Raw genomic sequence first — 19888 nt, forward strand, 5'->3', positions numbered from 1 at the left:
CTAGAGCCCATGAGCTGCAAATACTGAGCCCGCAAGACACAACTACTGCAGCCTGCATGCTCTAGGGCCCATGTGATGCACTGAGTGCACATGCTGCAACTACTGAAGCTGGCACGCCTAGAGCCCGTGCTCTGCAACAAGAGAAGCCACCACAATGAGAAGCCTGCGCACCGCAGCAAGGAGTAGCCCCTGCTTGCCGCAACTAGAGAAAGCCTGCGCATAGCAACGAAGACCCAACGCAGCCAAAAATAAATTAAAAAAAAAAAAGATACGGGAAAGAAATGGTTACTATTATTTTTAGAGCACAAAACCTCTGTGCCAGGACCTCGGATGAATACTTTGCCTGCTTCATCTCACTTAATCCTACCAGTGACTCTGTGATGTCAGCGTCTCAGAGAAACAGAGGCACAGAGAGGCCAAGTGAGCTGCTCATGGTCACACAGCTGGTAACAGAGCATGATCTGAACTCAGGCCTGTCTGCCCCTGAAGCCCCAGCTTTAGCCACTCTCTGCCCTGCGCCTCCTGCTCACCAGCACACGAACACCGACACGGGAGGCAGGATGGTGGGGGTCATGATCCATGGAGCGATCCGGAACGTCACGGTGTCCGTGAAGATGGGTGTCAGGGGGATCTCCTGGGTGTGGGAAAGAAGAGGAGGGGATCAAAAAGTCTGGTCAGGCAGATGTAGAGAACGGACTTGAGGACACGGAGTGGGTGGTGAAGGGGAAGCTGGGACCAAGTGAGAGAGTAGCATAGACATGTATACACTACCAGATGTGAAATAGATAGCTAGTGGGAAGCTGCTGCATGACACAGGGAGATCAACTCGATGATTAGTGATGACTTAGAGGGCTGGGATAGGGAGGGAGGGAAGGAGCTGCAGGTGAGAGGGAGGGGGTATGGGGATTTATGTATAAATACAGCTGATTCACTTTGTTGTACAGCAAAAACTGGCACAACAGTGTAAAGCAATTATACTTCCATAAAGAGCTTAAAAATCAATCAATCAATCAATCTAAAAATAAAGTCTTGTCAGGATACATGGATAAAGATGTGGCACATATATACAATGGAATATTAGCCATTAAAAAGGCACGAATTGAGTTACCTGTAGTGAGGCGGATGGACCTAGAGTCTGTCATACAGAGTTAAGTAAGTCAGAAGGAGAAAAACAAATACCATATGCTAACGCATACATATGGGATCTAGAAAAATGGTACTGATGGAGCTAGTGGCAGGGCAGGAATAAAGACGCAGATGTAGAGAACAGCCTTGAGGACACAGGGGGGAAAGGGGAGGCTGGGCCGTAGTGAGAGAGCAGCATTGACATATATATACTACCCAATGTAAAACAGATGGCTAGTGGGAAGCTGCCGCAGAGCCCAGGGAGATCAGCTCGGTGCTTGGTGATGACCTAGAGGGGTGGGATGGGGATTGCGGGAGGGAGGCTCAAGAGGGAGGGGATATGGGGATAAATGTATAAATATAGCTGATTCACTTTGTTGTACAGCAGAAACTAACACAACATTGTAAAGCAATTATACTCCAATAAAGATGTATTAAAAAAAAAAAGTCTTGTCAGGGTGCTTTTCACTTCTGCCTTCCAAGGTGGGTGAAACCAATAAAATAGTACATTACCGAGCATTTATGGTGTGCCAGATCCTATTTTCACATGTGGGATTTCACTTCTGCTTTACAATAACCCCAGGGGGTAGAGTGTTATAATCCCTGTTTTATAGTTGGGGAGACCAAGTCCCACAGCTGTCCAAGGTCTCGTGGTTAGTAAGGGGTAGAGCCTCTATTTAAACCCAGGCAGCCTGGCTGCCGAGCCCACACTCAACCACTGTCTGATCTCACTGCATCAAAGTTCTCTTCCTGAAATCAGCTCACATGATGGCTGAGCCAGCCCTGGCCTTCCTCTTTTTCTGCTCTGGGCACTTTGCCCTTTTCTATGTGTGAGCATTTTAACGTTATTGGGGGAAATTTTGCTATGTCCAGATTGTCCTTTAAAGAAGGTTCGGGAAGCTTGCCTGGAAACTGAGGGAAGATGCTATATGATTCCTTTGCAAGGCTGGCTTCAGGAAGCCACAGGAAACCGGCCCCTGCCCTTGGTGGGGAGGATGGGGGTGACCTTTCCTGCATGTGTCTGCCTTTTGAGTCTCTGCTGGTGTCCGTTGGAGGGGCCATTCTGAGAGACACTGATGGCCAAGCCGCTCCAGGCTCTGGGGGAGCAGGAGAAGCCCCTGCCCCACCCCGTCTTGTTAGCTCTGCTTTTTCTGCCTTTTCGTCTTCCCAGGGACTCGAGGGTGCTCTGTAAATGAGTTCTCACAAGCTTGGATGCTTACAACCACCCCAGGAAGCAGAAGCATTTGTCATTTCTGTTTTCAAATGGGGAAACTAAGGTACAGGGAATAAATTTACTTGCTCAATGTCTCATGGGCTCAAACCTGGCCTGTCTGACTCTGGAGCCCCTCCTATAAATCTAAGCAAGACCCAGCTTCACCCCTGGCAGAGCCCACAGCATCCTGCCCCGAAGTGGTCCCGGAGAGAAACTGAGGAAGAAACCCTGTGAGAGGGCAGCCAGGTCCCTCCCTATATCTGAGCAAAGTGGGGGTGGGCCTGAGAGACAGGGGTCTGGGGCTGCAGTTTGTGATGAGAGGTCCTTGTGGGCAGGACACACCCTAAGCTGGGAGGGGGAGGGTGCTTTTCCTCTAGAGGGGCAGGTGCTCTCTTCTCGTCAAGTTTCCCAAAACCAAGAGCAAAGGTGGGTGAAAGGTCTGGCCACAGGGAGGGGACATGGCCTGGGACTGGGATTTGGGGTTCGGCCTGTGGTCAGCGTTGGGAGAATCCCCAGCTAGGGTGTGGGGCCAGCAGGGAGGGATGAAGAGGGCACACGTGGGTGGCCTCGTTTGTTTCTTGTGCTAACCATTCGGGGCTCTGTGACTCAGAACTAAGCCCACTTTCTGCAGGAAGAAGGGCAGACCGGGGACAGGCATGAGGTCAGAAAAAAATCACCTGTAGAGCATTCTGGGGAGTAGTTACAGTAAGAAGGATCCCCAGAGCATAGCTTAGAGGACCCTGGCAGACACATGTGGGTGGTGGGGGCATCTAGGTCTACCCTCCCCGCTGGTGCTTTGAGGGGAGTGGAACATATTGGGGACCCTCCTGGGAGGGGCCCTCAAGAAGAAACCCCACCCAGCCCCTAGGGCAGCCCCTCCCGGTGGAGGCCTGGAGCCCTCACCTGGGCCATATACTCCAGCAGGCTGACGTGGATGGAGACCAGGCCCGAGAAGCCCTCGTCAGGAAAACGAAGGCCTTCCACGAAGAACAGCAGCTCCGCGGAGCCACCTGTGTACTTGACCACGTGGTAGAGCTTCCGCCGGCCCAGGATGTGGACATATCGCTGGCCGAAAAACGGGTCTGGAGGAAGAAGGACCAATGTCAGGCCCCACCCGCAAGCATCCACTGGGCAGGGTCACTGATGGGGGGACACGCTGGCAGAGAAACTTGTCCTCTAGACACAGAGAGAAAAGCACAAGCAGAAAACGCCACCAGAAGGGCCGTGGCCTGGTCATCGTCCCAGCACTGCTGGGCCCTAGCCGGGTGGCACTGAACCAGACTCCCTCCCTGGCTTCCAGCTTCCTCGTCTATTATACAAGCTAACTTTCCCAGGAAGGGGACATGAAATGACAGCAGCAGAGGACCGGGCAGCCAGTGGTGTCAAGGAAGGGAATTGCTGTTCCCATTTTACAGAGCAGGAAACTGAGTCCCAGAAAGAAGAAATGGCTTGTGTGGAGTCGTATAGCCAGATTCAAATCCCTGTCTAATTCTGAACCCCAACCTCTCCTCCCTTTTATATAAATAAAACACCAAATTGCCCATTTGTGCCCCAAAGTCCCCTCCATATAATGGAAGCCACATTGGCGTGTGGGTGTCTGGCTGTGCTGGGAGGAAAGGCTGGTTTCTCCCACGCCCCTGCCCCACTGAAACCACCCAGCTCTTCACAGCACTGTTCCCTCTGCTTGGAAGAGTTGTTTCCCGCCTTCTTTAACGCCTTGATTTGTGTCACTTCTGGGAATCGTGCCCAGACCCCCCAGAGACGAAGCCAGGGGCTCTTCCTGGAGCTTCCATAGCCCCTGTCCTTCCCCATCACAGCTTTTAAGTGGACATGATCTCAGTGTTTAGTTGTTGGCCCTGAGAGACTGTCCCCTGCTTGGGGGCTGAGACAGGCCTGGTCCAGTGCAGGTTGTATTTAATAAATAAATATCTACTGAATGAACCAATGGCTCCCACACCACTTCCTATGGGAGAATTTTCAGGCCAATTCGGAGCATGTGTATTGAGTTACTCCTCTGTGACCACATGGGTAAGGACCTCCGGGGGAACCAGAGAAGGTCAGGATGCAGCCCCTCTGTCTGGGAGCAGTGCTCAGCTGATGGTGAGATGGCGCAGATGTGGGAAGCGTCATAGTAGAGCTACGGGGTGAGAGAGCCCGGGGTGAGAGAGGCCGTGGGGTTACGGGGGTGAGCAGGGCAGGAGAAGGGAGGCGGGCTGGGAGGAGTTTCAGCAGAGAAAGGCAGTCTTTGAGATACCCTTGGGGGGTGGGCAGCAGAGGTGGGGTGCAGTGAGGAGATACTTGCATTGCCAAAGGCATGGAGGTAGGACCCTATGCAGTTCCAGAAGGAGTTTCTTTATGCCCTGCAGAGCTGGAAGGGCAGAATCAGGCTCAGCTTAGCGCTGTTGTCAACAACAATGGGAGTGATTAATGACCAGTCATCCCAGGGGTAGAACACGTAACTAGAACAGTCCTGGCGTGAATAGGGTGCTTGATTAAAACCTGCAAAATGAATGGAGGAACCAGCAAAGCCCAGGCTCGGGGTGGCTCCTCACGTAGGACAATGCGCTCAACTAGACCCTCCTTATACATCTCATTGAGGGCGGGTTACCTTAATGGTTATGACTTTCAGAGTCAGAGAGATGTGGGTTCAAGTACCTCTCTGGCTTACAAGCTGCAAAACCTCAGAGCATTCACTTAACCTCCCTGAGCCTCAGTTTACTCATCTGTTAAATGGGAGATAATAATACTTATGCCACAGGGTCCTTGCAAGATAAAATGACAGCATCAGGAATTGAGGTAAGCTCGGTACCAAGGGTAACCATCGGTAACACAGCTGGGACCTGCTGGTATTACTATTATGAGAGCCCATGAAGGTGTCAGCACACCCCTTATTGCAAAATTCATGACCTTTTCATTGAACAGCTCAGGAACAGAAGGCAAAGAAAAATATCTCACCTCACTTTCCCTTAGGTGGGCCCAAGAAATGAGGCATAGAGACTCAGACATAGGGTGTCCCAAGGAACAGCTCGAGACAGAAAGTGAAGTCCTTCTCACTCAGAAAAGACAACGTATGCCTTGCGTCCCAATCACTGAGTTGATACAGATGGCTCTGCATAATTAAAAAAATTCTCCCCCAGCTGCACTTGAACTGATGTTAGGAAAGAGATCTCAGGCCTAAGAAGCTGACTTGTCTTTGCAGAAAATTCCAAAACTTCCCCAGGGCTCTGGGCAGCCAGGTGTGTGTGTACGTGTGTGTGGGCTCCACCTGGGCCTGGGAGGGTGGGGGTCTGGCAGGGGAGCTGGGCCAGGTGGAAGGACACTTTCTTGCCCATCTGCATGCAGTTTTTTCCTTCTATGGCATGCAATTTACATGTGCCTCTCTTCTGGGTGTCTTGGGCCAGCTCCGGGCGGATTGATTACTTGATGGGAACAATTCGGCCACTGTCCTGAGGAGCCTCCTTCCCCCACCCCCCATCCCCCGCCCCCAGCTGGGTGCAGGCCTGCCTGAGGGAGGCCAGCTCTCCCTGCAGGCACCAACAATGCCCCTCTGTTGAGCAGCCCACGTGCCTTGGGCTGGACGGCTCTGGCCACCCTGACCTCACCTTAGCCCCAGGCAACAGCCCTGCAGGCTGGCACGTGGCATAAGGCTTCTGGTCACTTTGGAGCCTTTGCACCTCCCAAGAAGATGCTTTGATAGTGTGACCAACCATCCTGGTTTGTCCAGGATTGACGGATTTTCCGGAATGAGGGATTTTTAGTGCTAAAACCAGGAAAATCCTGGGCAAACTGGGACAAGTTGGTCATTGCATCCTTGTAGGAAGAGGTCAAGTCCCAACTTTGGGATCCTGGGGCAGAATCTGAGGCTAGAGCACAGACATCTGGGTCTTCCTAACAGCACTGGAGACGCCTGTCCAGTTCTACCATTATACAGTAAGTTCCCTACCTTCAAACTTTCAAGCTGCGAACTTTCAAAGATGTGAACGTGCGTTCCATCAACGTCAGGCATAAGTGAAACTGCAGCTTGCCCTCTGAGTGTTTTAGTTGTGTACTTAGGCTAACTTTGTTGGACTTACGAACAAATTGGACTTATGAAAGTGCTCTTGGAACGAAACTCGTTCGTATGTAGGGGACTTACTGTAATTAATAATCATAATAATAGGCCCCCCATAGCAACAAGTGCCATCTATAGAGAGCGTTCCACCGGCCGGCTACTGAGTGTGGACTTGTGCTCCTCATCTAATCTCTATCACCAGCGGGGACAGTCAGGCCTCTCCGTAGCCCCGAGTCACATCACAGATGAGGAACCCAAGGCCCGGGCTGGTGAGTAGACTTGCCCAGATGCAGGATTTGAACCTCTTGGGCTCTAGAGCTCCCCCGCGGGGTTCCTCAGCCTCCAGCCCAGCCCCTCGAGCCTTGGCGGACACAGGGGATATAGGACATTCATGCAACACAACATATTCTCATCCACAGGTGTACCTGGATTTTGACAAAACCCCCAAATGCCTGCATGGAAGAAAAGGAAGAGAAGGAAACTGTGCCACAGATGAACTATTTTTCATCCCGTTCTTTAGCGTGGCACCAAGGAGTCACCCGGGATTCCAGTTTTGTGGGAAACTATTCTGGGATCATCGCTGTGTCAGTAACACTGCCCCACCCCCACCTGCAGGATGGCAGCCCAGATAAGACAGGCTGGGGGGGAACAGCATCTCAAAGCACTCGCAGCCTCGGTTCCTCTTTTTCTTGTCTGCTCAGGACCCATCTCAGATGGCAGTGAGGGGGAGGGACGTGGTTAACGGCCAGATCTCAGTCCACTGCCATCAACAAAGAGACGCTCTAGATAACGTCCAGGTGTCCCTAGCCGCAACAGGCTGAGTGTCACGATATGACACAATATACCATGGTCGAGAAACCCAGATCCTGCCCGTACCCCTCCCGACCGGCCGGCAGCCCCACCCCCCCCGTGGCAACCCTGGCCTGGGCGGGGTAAACGTCAACAGCTCCGGCCCCCTGGGGCGGCGGAGCCGGCCTGACTCTGGGGACATTCCAACCTGCGTGAGAGGTCACTGCCCGAGCCCAGGGTGGATCACAAGGAGGACTGGCTTCAGGTGGCGGCTGTCCACTGCTGTCCTGGCTAAATCCCTCCTTGCGGTGAGGGGCCTGGGCCACCGGGACCAAGTCCTCATGATGACTTCCCTGGTTCTTCGTGGGCCTGCTCACAGGAGGGCCCCAGAGCTAGGCTGCACACCCTGAGCCCCCCAGAGAGCTGGGCACGCAGGGGAAGCCTCACCTTGCACCACAGCAAATTGCAAAGCAAACTATTTTGCTGAGAGAGCTTTTTAATGCATAAATCAGACCTTGACAGTTGCCTGCTTAAAACCCTCTAATGGCTTTCCACTGCACTTAGAATAAAATGCAAGCCCTCTCCGCATGGGCTGGCCCCTGCCCAGTTTGCTGAACTTGACACCAACACATCCCCCTGCTGCGGTCTTCTGTCTGCTCCTCGAGGGTGCCCACAGCATCCGCAGGCGCTCTTTAAAAGTCAGGGGCAGTTCTCATTTCCAGAAAGTCTGAGATGAGCAGAAAACACCTGGGGTGGGGGTACCCGCCTCAGGTATCATGAAGGTGATGTGATTCTGGGAAAGATGGGCGTCAAAAACTCTTCCTCCCCTGGTTCGTGTGGAATTCCTCTGGGTTCCACATACATATTTCACTGCTGGCTCCTTTGAGGGTGAAGAGATCTATCCCATGTGGCCTCCCGACTTCATAGGACGACGTGGCCCTGGTTACCATTACCAAGAGGCCAGTCCTGGCCCTCTCCAGTCACCTGCACCTGTGACTACTGAGGGGCGGGGTCTGGGGAGACTGAGAGGGCGGAGCTGGGCCCTCAGGTGTATCTCAGAGAGCGCTGGCTGGCTGGGAACTGCAGGAGGGCCAGGCTGGGGACACTCACTCTCCACGTAGAACACGCCCACTTTATCCGAGTCCGACATGGAAATGTAGAGAACGATCTCGTAACCGGCGGGGAGGCGGTCAGGGCCTTTGGTCCGCAGGATCATCTGGGACATGTCCTTGAGATCTGAGGGGCAAATGTGTGAGGAGGTTAGAACTAAGAGAATTGTACTGGGGCTGGAGGGGGAGGCGGGGGAAACTGGACCAAGGTGGTCAAAAGGTACAAACTTTCAGTAATAAGGTAAATGAGTTGCCAGGGATGTAATATACAGCATGATTAATATAACTAACACTGCTGTATGTTATATAGGAAAGCTGTTAAGAGAGGAAATCCTAAGGGTTCTCAGCACAAAATTTTTTTTCTATTTCTTTAATTTTGTATCTATGAGATGATGGACGTTCACTAAACTTGTGATACTCACCTCATGATGTATGGAGATCAAATCATTATGCTGTATACCTTAAATTTACACAGTGTCGTATGTCAATGATCTCAATTGAAAAAACAAAGGAGAATTGTAGCTGGAATGTTGGCCTATTACTTTTATAATCAGGACTAGGCAAACTCCAAACCTGTGTATTATGGAAACTATGGAAAGGCATTAAAAACTGTCATCTCCAACACCACAGACGACTTCCTATAGCCCTCTGGGAACTTCCTTCTGCTCCTTTTTCTACATACGTGCAACTTCTTAAAAAACATGGTTCCAATTGAAGTATATTGATAGTTTCGTCTTCTGTTTTTAGCAAGAGTAGATGCTTGAGTCCACCATCCTCAGGAGACCCAAGGTCACACCTGCCTTGCCCTTGGCCCAGCTGAAGACTTAGCACGAGTGTTTCCGTTGCTCCTCCTTGGGTACCTCCCCCCCCCACCCTGGTGCGGATCCTGTGGCACCTTCCTTGCTGTAGACCTTCTCGTCGCTGCAGTCCTCCTTGGGCAACCAGGGTGTGTCTCGGTCACAGTTCACCAGCAGGATGGCCCCCTGGCCCTCAGGGCCCCAGGTCCAGGATGCCTGCATTGGGGAGGGGAGAGGTCAGTGCTGTCTTCTCTACCTTCTGGCAGATACTCCCAACCCCAGTGCAGACCCCACAGGACACCGGAGAGACAGCCCCAGGAGGAGACTCGAGAGCAGCAGCTACCTGCGAATGTAACTTGGTGCAGCCACTATGGAAAACAGTATGGAGGTTCCTCAAAAAAACTAAAAACAGAGTTGCCACATGATCCAGCAATCCCATTCCTGGGCATATATCCAGACAAAACCATAATTTGAAAAGATACTTGCTTCCCTATGTTCACAGTAGCACTATTTACAATAGCCAAGACAGGGAAACAACCTAAATATCCATCGACAGAAGAATGAATAAACACAATGGAACATTATTCAGCCATTAAAAAGAATGAAATAATCCCATTTGCAGCAACATGGATGGACCTAGAGATGATCATACTAAGTGCAGTAAGTCAGACAGAGAAAGGCAAATACCAACGATATCACTTATATGTGGAATCTAAAATATGACACAAATGAACATATCTACAAAACAAAAACAGATTTACAGATACAGAGAACAGACTTGTGGTTGCCAAGGCGGGTGGTGCAGACGGAAGGATTGGGAGCTTGGGATTAGCAGATGTAAACTAGTATATACAGAATGGATAAACAACAAGGTCCTACCGTAGAGCACAGGGAACTATATTCAATACCCTGTGAAAACCATAATGGAAAAGAATATGAAAAAGAATATATACACGTATAACTGAGTTATTTTGCTGTACAGCAGAAATTAACAGAACATTGTAAATCAACTATACTTCAATAAAGTTAGAAAACTACTTATGGGATGAGTGAAGGACACATGAAACTTCACTGCCTCAGATGGAGGAAGTCTGGGTAAGTTCAGGCCCACAGGGACTCGCTGTGGACTTAGGGGAGGCTGGACGCCTCAGAGGCCTCCGTGGTGCCTACTGTCACATGGTTTGGCCACAGGCACGGAGAACGTGCGTGTGGGGCTGATTCAGCCTCAGGAAGGCAGGGCTGGGGCAGAGCCCCCCCCCCCCGCCCCCCGCTGCCCCCTGTGGAGCCTAGGGGACGGGGCTCCCTTACAGGCCTGAGGACCCCTGGAGACGTGCAGAGTCTGGAGCTGGCTGCTAGATCCCAGGTTTCTCACTGGGCTATATTTATTTAACTTTCTAAAATATCAATCTCCATATGATTTAAACCAGGCTTTAGATTGTTATTATAAAAGTAATGTATGCCATGGGAAAAATTTAAGTGCTACAGAAGAGCGGAAAATGGAAACTAGAAGCCTGGGTGCGTGCAGAGCAAAACTAGTGGAGCTTAAAAACTGGGTTGAGGAAAAAGTAGGAATCAACAGCTTGGGGAACACAATGCTATCTGTCTGCACAAGTTAAAAATACACACACTCAAACCACACCGCATGTTTCGTAAGAATCACAAGAACAGAAAGTGACACGTTAAAACCATTAACGCGGTCCTTTGCGGGGGGTGGAGGGGGGCGCCCAGAATGGGAGTGGGGAATGCAGGATCAAAGAGAATAAATAAATGAACGAATAAATGAATGAATGATGAAGGAACGTATAAGTGAATAAATAGAAACAGGAGGGGGGTTGTACGTGCACCATTAAGGACGATATGCCTTGAATTGGGAATGATTAATGCAATCTTCTGCTCCTGATGGTCAAAAACAAAAAGGCAAAATAACAAGAGCAAATGCTTTGGCAGTACTTCCTCTGCGGCAGGACATTCACCCTTTCCAACAAGGCCATGAACTGGGAGTCCCCATCCTGTGGATGGAGAAACAGACTGAGGAATCTGCTCCGTAGCTGTTCCTCTAAGGAGCTTGCTCCTCGGTGGGCTCTAACACTGGTGCGTGTGCGTCTGGGAACCTGTCTCCTCATCTGTAACGTGAGAGCCATTGGAGCTTGCTGGGGGGGACCACGGCTGGCTGCAGGACCCAGCCTGGGGCTCTAGCCCTGGGAGACCCTGTTCAGGGCTGTCTGCCCCAGTAGCGAGGTACCTTTCTTGGGTTGTTCTTTTCCACCACGCCGTCCCGGTCTGCATCCACATCCAGGGAGATCTCTGGGGACAGACACATGTGTGAGTGGCTGAGCCTGCCAGATGGGGTAGGGCTGGGGCAGGAGGAAGACCTGTGGGATTAGGGTGCAGCTCACCCATTCACTTGGTTCCCAGAGGGGGAGGGCCTTGCTGAGGTCTTCTTGGCCAACCCCCTGCCTCAACACCCCACTGCCGGATGGAAACATGAGCAGACACCGAGCAGACTGAGCAGCTCGAGGAGATGCTGCCAGGTGGGTCACGGATCTCCCACCCCCTTACTGTTCCTCAGTCAATTCTGGGTGGTGGATGGGATGAGCCTCACCAGACAGACCTGGAAGCCTCGGTTCAGAGAGGCCAAGTCACATGCCCAGGGGCACACAGATTGTATTCGCAGAACTGAAGCATATACTGTGCTTGGTCTGAATCAAAGCTCATATTTTGAAAACCTTCACAGGATTCCCTATTCCTAGTCTGTCCTAGGCATGTGTGCACACGTGCATTTGTGTGTGCTTCTCTCCTAGAATTCCTGGTGATCTAGACCCCACTTCCAAGGACTGAGGGTTTTACTTTGGGTGGGAAACTGGGTCTTCAACCCCTCTTGATCTCAGGGTGCCCAGAAGGCCAGGCTGCGGGATACAGGATCCAAGGCAGGGTCCCTGTTTATCCTTTCTCTTGGGGGAGGAACTTTCTCTATCCCTAGGCCTGCCGTGGGGCGTGTGTGGGGCAGTGAGATGAGCCCAAGATTTAACATCAGACAGTGCTGGGTTCGAACCCTGGTTCTTTGCTTACAAGCCATGTGACTTTGGACAGGTTAGACAGCTTCTTGGAGCCCAAGTTTCTCTATCTGAAAAATGAGGCCCTTTCCAGTTAGATGAGTTGCCCTCATTGCAATGGTAGTATTAACATTTTGAGCTGGATTTTCTGTTGTTGTAGGAACTGTCCTGTGCAGCGTCCCCGGCCTCTACCCCCTGGATGCCAGTAACGCCCCCAGCTGTGACAACCAAAATGTCTCCAGATATTGCCAAATGTCCCCTGGGAGGCAATATGGCCCCCTGAGTTAGAGACCAACAGGAGGAGGCAGGGGAGTTGTTGGGAAGGTGATGGGAGCGACATGCAGAATGAGACGAGCTGGGTCCAGACCCCGGAACTGCCCGGTGGGCTCGGCCTCATGCTGAGCGTGACGTGGACTGAGGGAAGGGTTGGGTGGGAACGAATGGATTCTTGGTCAGTCCCCTTGGCAGGCGTGCTCTCCCCCTGGAGAGGCAGGAACACCTCCTCTCTCTCTCCTAAGTCAGGGGATTATATTCAGGGCCTCCTGTTGCCCACAGCCCGATTCCATCTTAACCCCGATGGTGGCTTTTCTGGGTCTTGAAGGAGGTAGGAGGGGAGAGGATTTATGGGCATCTAGTCCTTGGGAGAGGCGGCACCCCCCACCTCTGCAGCCCCACCATCAGATGCTGTAGGAAATAATTACATAAACTCCTCCCATTGATCCCATTCACGCAACAAATCACCGTTGAGCGTCCACTATGTTCCAGGTACCACACAAGGCATGGGGGCCAGTGGTGGGCCCTTGGGGCGCAGTGCCTACTCCCAAGAAGCCCCCAGTCCTATGAGATAAGTATTATTGTTCCCATCTTACAGGTGAGCAAACCCAGACTCAGAGACGTCACCTGTCAGCAAACTGGGCTGACGACCTGGGAGGCTGGTGCGGGATAAGAATTCTACGGAGACGGTGACCCCACCAGCTACTGTTAAAGAGGCTAAAGGCTCAGATGGAGGAACAATATTGATTTTGGCTCCCAGATCTTCACGAACTTTCCAGTGGGACACTCCCGGAAAGCTGCCTTTCGGGGAGGCTGGCTCCCTAAAGCTCCTCCCTGGGGACCAGCTGCAGACCCAGCCTCCTGCAGGAATCACTCTTTGCTTTTCCAGATAACAGTCTCTCCTGTGTGTACAGTTCTTTGTGGATGGCAGAGCACTTCCCATGCGTGTTTTTCCTAAGATCACCCCCCCACCACGCCCAGACACCCCTAGCAGACAGATGAGGAAACCGAGGCACCCAGCAGGACAGTGACCATGAAGTCCCCTGAAGTGCAGAGCCAGCGGTCCCACTCGGGTCTCTGACCCCAGACCCCTGCCCTTGGCTGTTCCCTCCACTGTCTCAGGCGGACCTCAGCCCTGGGCTGTTTCCAAAATCCAAGCCCGCCTTCCAAGACCCAGGACTTGCTCCCCTGAAGGTCATTCCCAGAGGAGTTGGCCACCTCCCCATGCTGGCAGCTGTGTGGCCTTGGTCTCTAGGCTGCAAGGTGGCACTACACCATGGCTCCTGTGGTCCATGAAAGCCGTGGGTCACAGGAGAGAAATCATGAAGCACTTCATTGTGCTTTACTTCATTATGATTTCTTTTCTTTTCTTTTTTTTTTTCAGCACCACACGGTTTGTAGGATCTTAGTTCCCTGACCAGAAATTGAACCCGGGCCCTTTGCAGTGAAAGCTCCGAATCCTAACCACTGGACAACCAGGGAAGCCCCATTATGAATTTCTTCAATTACATTTTTTAAAAAGATCAATGTAATATTTGCACAAGTGCAAAAAAAAAAAAAAAAAAAAGAAAGAAAGAAATCAATGAGTACCAAATAGCTTCTAAAAAATCCCAAGAGTTCCTTGTCCAGCCCATCCCCTTACCTGCCTGACAGAATCTCTACAGTACTAAATAATGTGCTTATTCCTCTTCCTTGGTTTCTTAAATTCAGACAAGTTTCACCGACTTCCCATTATGAAATTCAGGCATTATATAATTGGGCTCCCTTTTCGCTCACCTCCCGACCTCCCACAGTGCTTCACACATTCTCTCTTAAGACCTGTGACTCAAGGTCACAGTCAACTGGAATGGCTTCCCCTCCCCTCTCCTCTCCCTCAGAAACCCCCTCAAGCTATAAGCCATCCCTCGAGGAGTTCTCCGCTTCAAAGCTTCCCTCAATGTCCGATTTAACTAGATTTCAAGGGATGATCCTTGTGGGGACGGGGGCAGGGCTGGCGTGGCCTGCCCAGGGCTCTGGCCTCCTGGGATGGCTCTGTCTTCCCCAGGAGAGGAGGAAGAAGACATCTGTCTCAGGGCCTCTGGGCTCCAGACATTTCCCAGAGGCTCTGACTCCTACCTCCGCTTCTCAGAATAGCCCCAAGGTGTCAGGTGGCACCTGGGGTGTGGGGCAGATTAACTGGAAATGTCACTGGGATTGGGTTCAAGGCAGCCTGCCCTGAGAATCAAGACACAGGCCTCGGCTCCGACACCGAGGCACAGGCATTTTGGAGGGGCGCCAGCCCCCACAGACAGTGGCAGGGTGCCGGGTCTTCTTGCCTAACTGGGCAGCTTGGGGTATGATGGGGAGGAAGGACTCTCTTCCCCAACAGCCAACTAGGGCAGTTATCCCCGGCTCTGGGGAGGGGGATGAAAGGAATGAGGTCCTTAGGCTGACACTAAAAATTCTCAAGGCTCCTGTGTGTGTACTGTTCCCGTTGCCGGGACCCCAGCAAAGAGGGTGAGGTTATTCCTCCCTCTGCCATCCCCCCCCTCCCACTTTCCCCCTTAACAGGGAAGACTTTGCCATTCAGCCTTGACTGGCGGCTAAGAGGCCCTCAGGAATCAGTGAGCTCAAAGCTCTCATTTTATAGCTGGGAAAAAGTGAGGTCTGGGAACTCCCTGGAGGTCCAGTGGTTAAGACTCTGCACTTTGACTGCCGTGGGCCTGGGTGTGATCCCTCGTCAGGGAACTAAGATCCCATAAACTGTGCGGTGCAACCAAAAAAAAAAAAAGACAAAACAAAACAAAAAAAAAGTGAGGTCTAGAGGGGGAGGGCACATCACAGGTTTTTGGCGGGACTGGGACCAAGACCTATAGCCTGGGCATCATAGTTTTGTTCTCTAAACCCAGGAGGAAGACTGAGACAGAGTAAGGTTTTTCAGCTTCACCCAAGCAGAGAGAAGATGGGCTTCCCCCAAAGAGGAGGGGAGAAAACCAAAGCAAAGAGCATTGACTGAGCACCTAGCCCACACCAGGCCCTCAGGATGCACCATCCCACCGAATCCTTGTAAACACTGTGCCAGAGTGCACTGTGAATCCCATTTTGCAGATGAGGACGTTGAGGCTCAGTGGTGGAAACAATGTGGCTGGAAGGGGCAGAGCCAGAACTTAGAATTACTGTATTTCTGTCCACTCTGAGGCCAGGGCTCTTTCTTCTCAGCGTGGATTCAGGACAGAACTAGGGTGAGACGGACTCAGATACATCCTTGGTGGGCATCCCCACCATCCTGGGACATTCAGAGCCTTCCTGCCTCTGAGGTGCTGCCCCTGAATGATCACTCAGCACGTGGGGCTCAAGGGCTCCTAGGGTAGATGCCTGAGGGAAGAATGGGACCCAGGGTGGGCGTGGGGGGGTCGGGGTCAGATAGACCAGTGGGTCTCAAGGGAAACAATTTTCACCAGGATCCCTTCTGGAACAGGAAACATAAGTTCAATGGGGCGAGTTTTTCATAAAGATTTATTTCTGCAATGCAAACAACTGTCTTTTGTTCTGAGATTATGCGCTGCCTACATTTTAGGTGTTAAAATGTTAAAATGATGGTGTTAACGGATGGCAAATCAATTAATGACTTTTCTTTTTGGCCAAGCGTCAAAATTGTCAGGCTTATTATTATTATTATTATATTTTGGGTGGGGAAAGAGGGGCATTTTACTGACCTATGGAACCTAACTATCTGGAACTCGTGGCAGTTAAAGAAATAACTGTTCAGTGAGGGCACAGCCTCAGAACCCCAGAAGGATGAGCCTGGTCTTTCATCATGGGCGTATTTGGTATCTTCCGGAGTCTCAGCCCTGCGGCACCCTTACCCGCCTCCTTACAGGGCGTTATTTTGCCGTCCATCCTGAGTCTGCCGTGCTTTGGTGGAAGCCTCGTTAGGGTGTCATCAGCCCCTGGACATCTCCCTCCTCTGCCTGGCCTCTGGCCACTGCCCTTCCTGCTAACAGCCCCTGTCTCTGTGGGGTTGGGTTTCCCCAGGGAAGGTCATCTGAGACAAGCGGGGGGGCACTGTGTGCCCATGAGGCTCGCACACGTGCCAGCCCTCAGCTGCAACTCGGGAGGCTTGGGTTTCATCTCCCTAGGCCCCCCCGAGGTTGTCCTGAGGACCCCACCACCTCCAAGGCCGGGCACTCCCTCCCTCGGTGCAGAAAGAAGGGCAGGTGACCAGCAATTAAGCTTGTCTGGGAATCAGCTCAGAAGCAGGAGAGCACTGCTGCTGAGCCTATTTCAGTGGCTAAAAGCACAGGGTTGGAGAAGGAGGGGCTGGCTTGGGAACTAGTTGTTTTGTGGGGGCAGTTCTGAGACCCCTGGAGCCTATGAGATAATTGAAAGGCCTGGGTGTCCCACAAACCACTTTCAGGGTATGTGGCCTCAGGCAAGTTTTTGTTTTACTTTTTTAGGAGCCTTGATTTTTCTCACCTGTAAAATGGGGACACTAATAGTGTGTATTCTCGGAATAGATGTAAGAATAGATTGAGATCATGGCCGTAAACCACTTAGTACTGGAGCCTGGCACACTGTAGGTGCTCAGTAAATGCCACCTCCTCACCAAAGTCCTGGATGTGTCCAGTAAATAGACGACATCATTGTTATTTTAAAAGCACTCAGCACATAGTTGTTAATAGTCTCAATAACTGGAAGTTCCCTCCTCTTGCCATATGTCAGCTCTATCAATGTTAAACTAAGGCTGGACGGACAAAATGACCCACTGAAATGTCCTCCTGGCTTAAACATTATATGATTTAAAATTAAAAAAAAAATAATACCTCCACTGCAGAAGAGTTGAGTGAGTGAAGCTTCAGAAGACCATACCCCACATGCCCTGGCACCCAGGGTTGGGGAGTGCGGTGCAAATGGAAAGAACCTGGGAGGGGATGATCCTGAGTTCTGGATCCAACCTGCCACTGAGTTGCTGTGTGACTTTGAATGAGTTCCCTAACCTCTCTGGGCCTCAGTGGTGTTGTGAATCAAATGAAGGGCATGGACTAGGTGAGTGAAGGACCCAAGCTGCATTTTGCGCCCACAGGGCTGGGTCTGGGGAAGGCAAGGAAGTAGCTGGAGTTGTCAAGGACAGCATGCAGGCTTTGTAGACAGGACATTCCCCTCTATGAGAGGCAGGCTCTTCTCCAGGCTGCAGGGAAGAGGCAGGGGAGGAACAGATTTTGCTCTCTCCCCCATGGCCCACAGAGCCTGCGATGGGGACCCTGACCTTGGGGTGAGTCACTGGCAGACCAAGGCATGCCTCCTTCTGCAGCATCCCTCACCCCTGGGCACATGTGGCATCACTCCTCGGGCCTGCATTATTCAGAGGACGCTCTGAGCACCAGGTTGGCAGCACTGAAAACAGCCCAAGTGCTGCTGAGAAGGGTGGCAATGCCAGCCCCTGGGGAACAAAGACACCCAGGCCATAGCCACGCCAACTCACCAATGGCCGTGAGGAAGAGCCCAGCCTGGTCGATGGGGGTGATCCCCTCCTCTTCATAGTAGTTGACGGTGACCTTGACGGGGAGGGGGCACATTGGGAGAAAGAGAAGAGCAGAGATCACAGACCACAGGCAGGAAGATCTGCAATGACCACCTCCCTGCCTCACACCTCGCAGACTGTCAAGCTGACCTTGTCTAAACATCTGAACCCTCTCCTCCAGGAAGCACTCCTGGGTTAGTGGGATGTTTCTCTCAGATTATCCAACTAGATAGGGGACTCCCCTTTCTCAAAGTGCATCCAGGGTCCTGTCTGCCTACTTGCCCCCTGGTGCATCCTGCTGCTTGTGGGGGCCACACATCCGCCTTAGTGTGTGTCTAGCTCCTGCTAAGCAGCCAGGGGGCTTAGGTTGCTCTCACTGGATAATGCCCAGCGCCATCACTGACATGGGGCACACGGTGAAGTTCATAATTAGAGAACCCAGGGAAGAGAGAGTCTGGTCTTGGCTCTAGCACTTGGGCAAATCTTTGCTGTGTGGGCGCTCAGCACCCCATTTGTTACACAATGAGACCAAGGATGTTTGTGGCTGTAACTTCTGATGATTCTAATAGTCCATCCTTTAGCAGCTCACGATTTTAACCTTCTACGAAGTCATCATTCTGTGGTCTAACACCAGGCTGTCTAATACTGCAGCCACTAGCCGTGGGTGTTTATTGAGCACTTAAAAATTGGCAAGTCTGAACAGAGATGTGCTACAGGTGTGAAATGCACACCAGATTTAGACTTGATGTGAAGAAAGAATATAAGCTATCTCATTAGTATTTTCTATAATGATATCATGTTGAAATGATAATATTTTGATATATGGAGTTAAGTAAAAACTATTATCAAAATTAGGTCCACCTGTTTCTTTTTTGCTTTTTTTTTTCCCCTTTCTGCCGTGGGGCGAGATTTGTGGGATCCTAGTTCCCCCACCAGGGATGGAACCTGGGCCCGGCAGTGAAAGCACCAAGTCCCGACCACCTGACCACCAGGGAATTCCCTCTTTTTGCTCTTTTAATGCAGTTGTTAGAAAACTGAAAACGACACGTGGCCTGAGTTCTATTGATAGCACTGGTCCAGTCTGTCTTGATGCCAACAAAGTTGGCCCCCTGTCCCCATGGCCCTCGGAGGGCACCTTGTCGCTGGTACCTAATCTGTTTCTCTCAGATTATCCAACTACATAGGGGGCTCCCCTTTCTCAGAGTGAATCCAGGGTGCCGTCTGCCTACTTGCCCCCTGGCGCATCCTGCTGCTCGTGGGGGCCACGCAGCTGCCTTGCTGTGTGTCTAGCTGTTACCTTGTCGCTGCTGGCCTCGGCGCTGGGCTGGCTCATGGTGAGCCGCAGTGTGGTGCTGGGTGAGAGAGGCCAGCGCTGCTTCCCGTTGGTGGCCACCTCCTCGGCCTGCCCGTCGCGCACCACCTCCACCCACACGTGCTCTGAGTGCTTCAGGCTGAAGGTCTGGGCCCCGGCTGGGGCGGCGCTGCAGGGAGAGAGGAGGGCAGGTCACAGGGATCTCTGGGCAGCTGGGACAAGGGGCTTCAGGAGGCGATTCCTGGAGGGATGAGGCTACAACGACTCTCCCAGGCCTCCTGGTCTCCCAAAGGACCCAGCTGCACTGTAATCACCTGGCAGTGCAGAGGGCACTTGCTAAAAATACAGATGCTTTAAGTGGGAGAGGGATAAATTAGAAATTTGGGATTAACTAACACACTACTGTATATAAAATAGATAAACAAGAACTTACTACATAGCACAGGGAACTATATTCAATATCTTGTAATAACCTATAATGGAAAATAATCTGAAAAAGAATATATATGTACACACACACATATATACACATACACATGTATATATAACTGATATAACTGAATCACTTTGCTGTACACCTGAAACACTGTAAATCAACTATACTTTAAAAAAAATCACTGTATTCTAAATAAAACATCTTTTGGTCTAAAAAAAAATTACAGATTC

At 51.4% G+C, this 19888-nt stretch overlaps 1 protein-coding gene across 1 annotated transcript in view; it reads right to left on the reverse strand.

Moving 5' to 3' along the window:
• PADI2 (peptidyl arginine deiminase 2) overlaps window positions 1-19888 on the reverse strand; it is a 45186-nt gene that overhangs the window by 13413 nt on the left and 11885 nt on the right. The window contains exons 2-8 of the mRNA XM_057744487.1: window positions 19208-19391; window positions 17872-17944; window positions 11327-11388; window positions 9183-9300; window positions 8289-8414; window positions 3242-3420; window positions 531-634 (exon numbers count right to left, since the gene is read on the reverse strand). Coding sequence (XP_057600470.1) covers window positions 531-634; window positions 3242-3420; window positions 8289-8414; window positions 9183-9300; window positions 11327-11388; window positions 17872-17944; window positions 19208-19391 — 846 coding nt within the window. The remainder of the gene's footprint in view (window positions 1-530; window positions 635-3241; window positions 3421-8288; window positions 8415-9182; window positions 9301-11326; window positions 11389-17871; window positions 17945-19207; window positions 19392-19888) is intronic.

This window comes from Hippopotamus amphibius, chromosome 1, assembly GCF_030028045.1.
Source record: "Hippopotamus amphibius kiboko isolate mHipAmp2 chromosome 1, mHipAmp2.hap2, whole genome shotgun sequence".
NCBI classification, from domain to species: Eukaryota; Metazoa; Chordata; class Mammalia; order Artiodactyla; family Hippopotamidae; genus Hippopotamus; species Hippopotamus amphibius.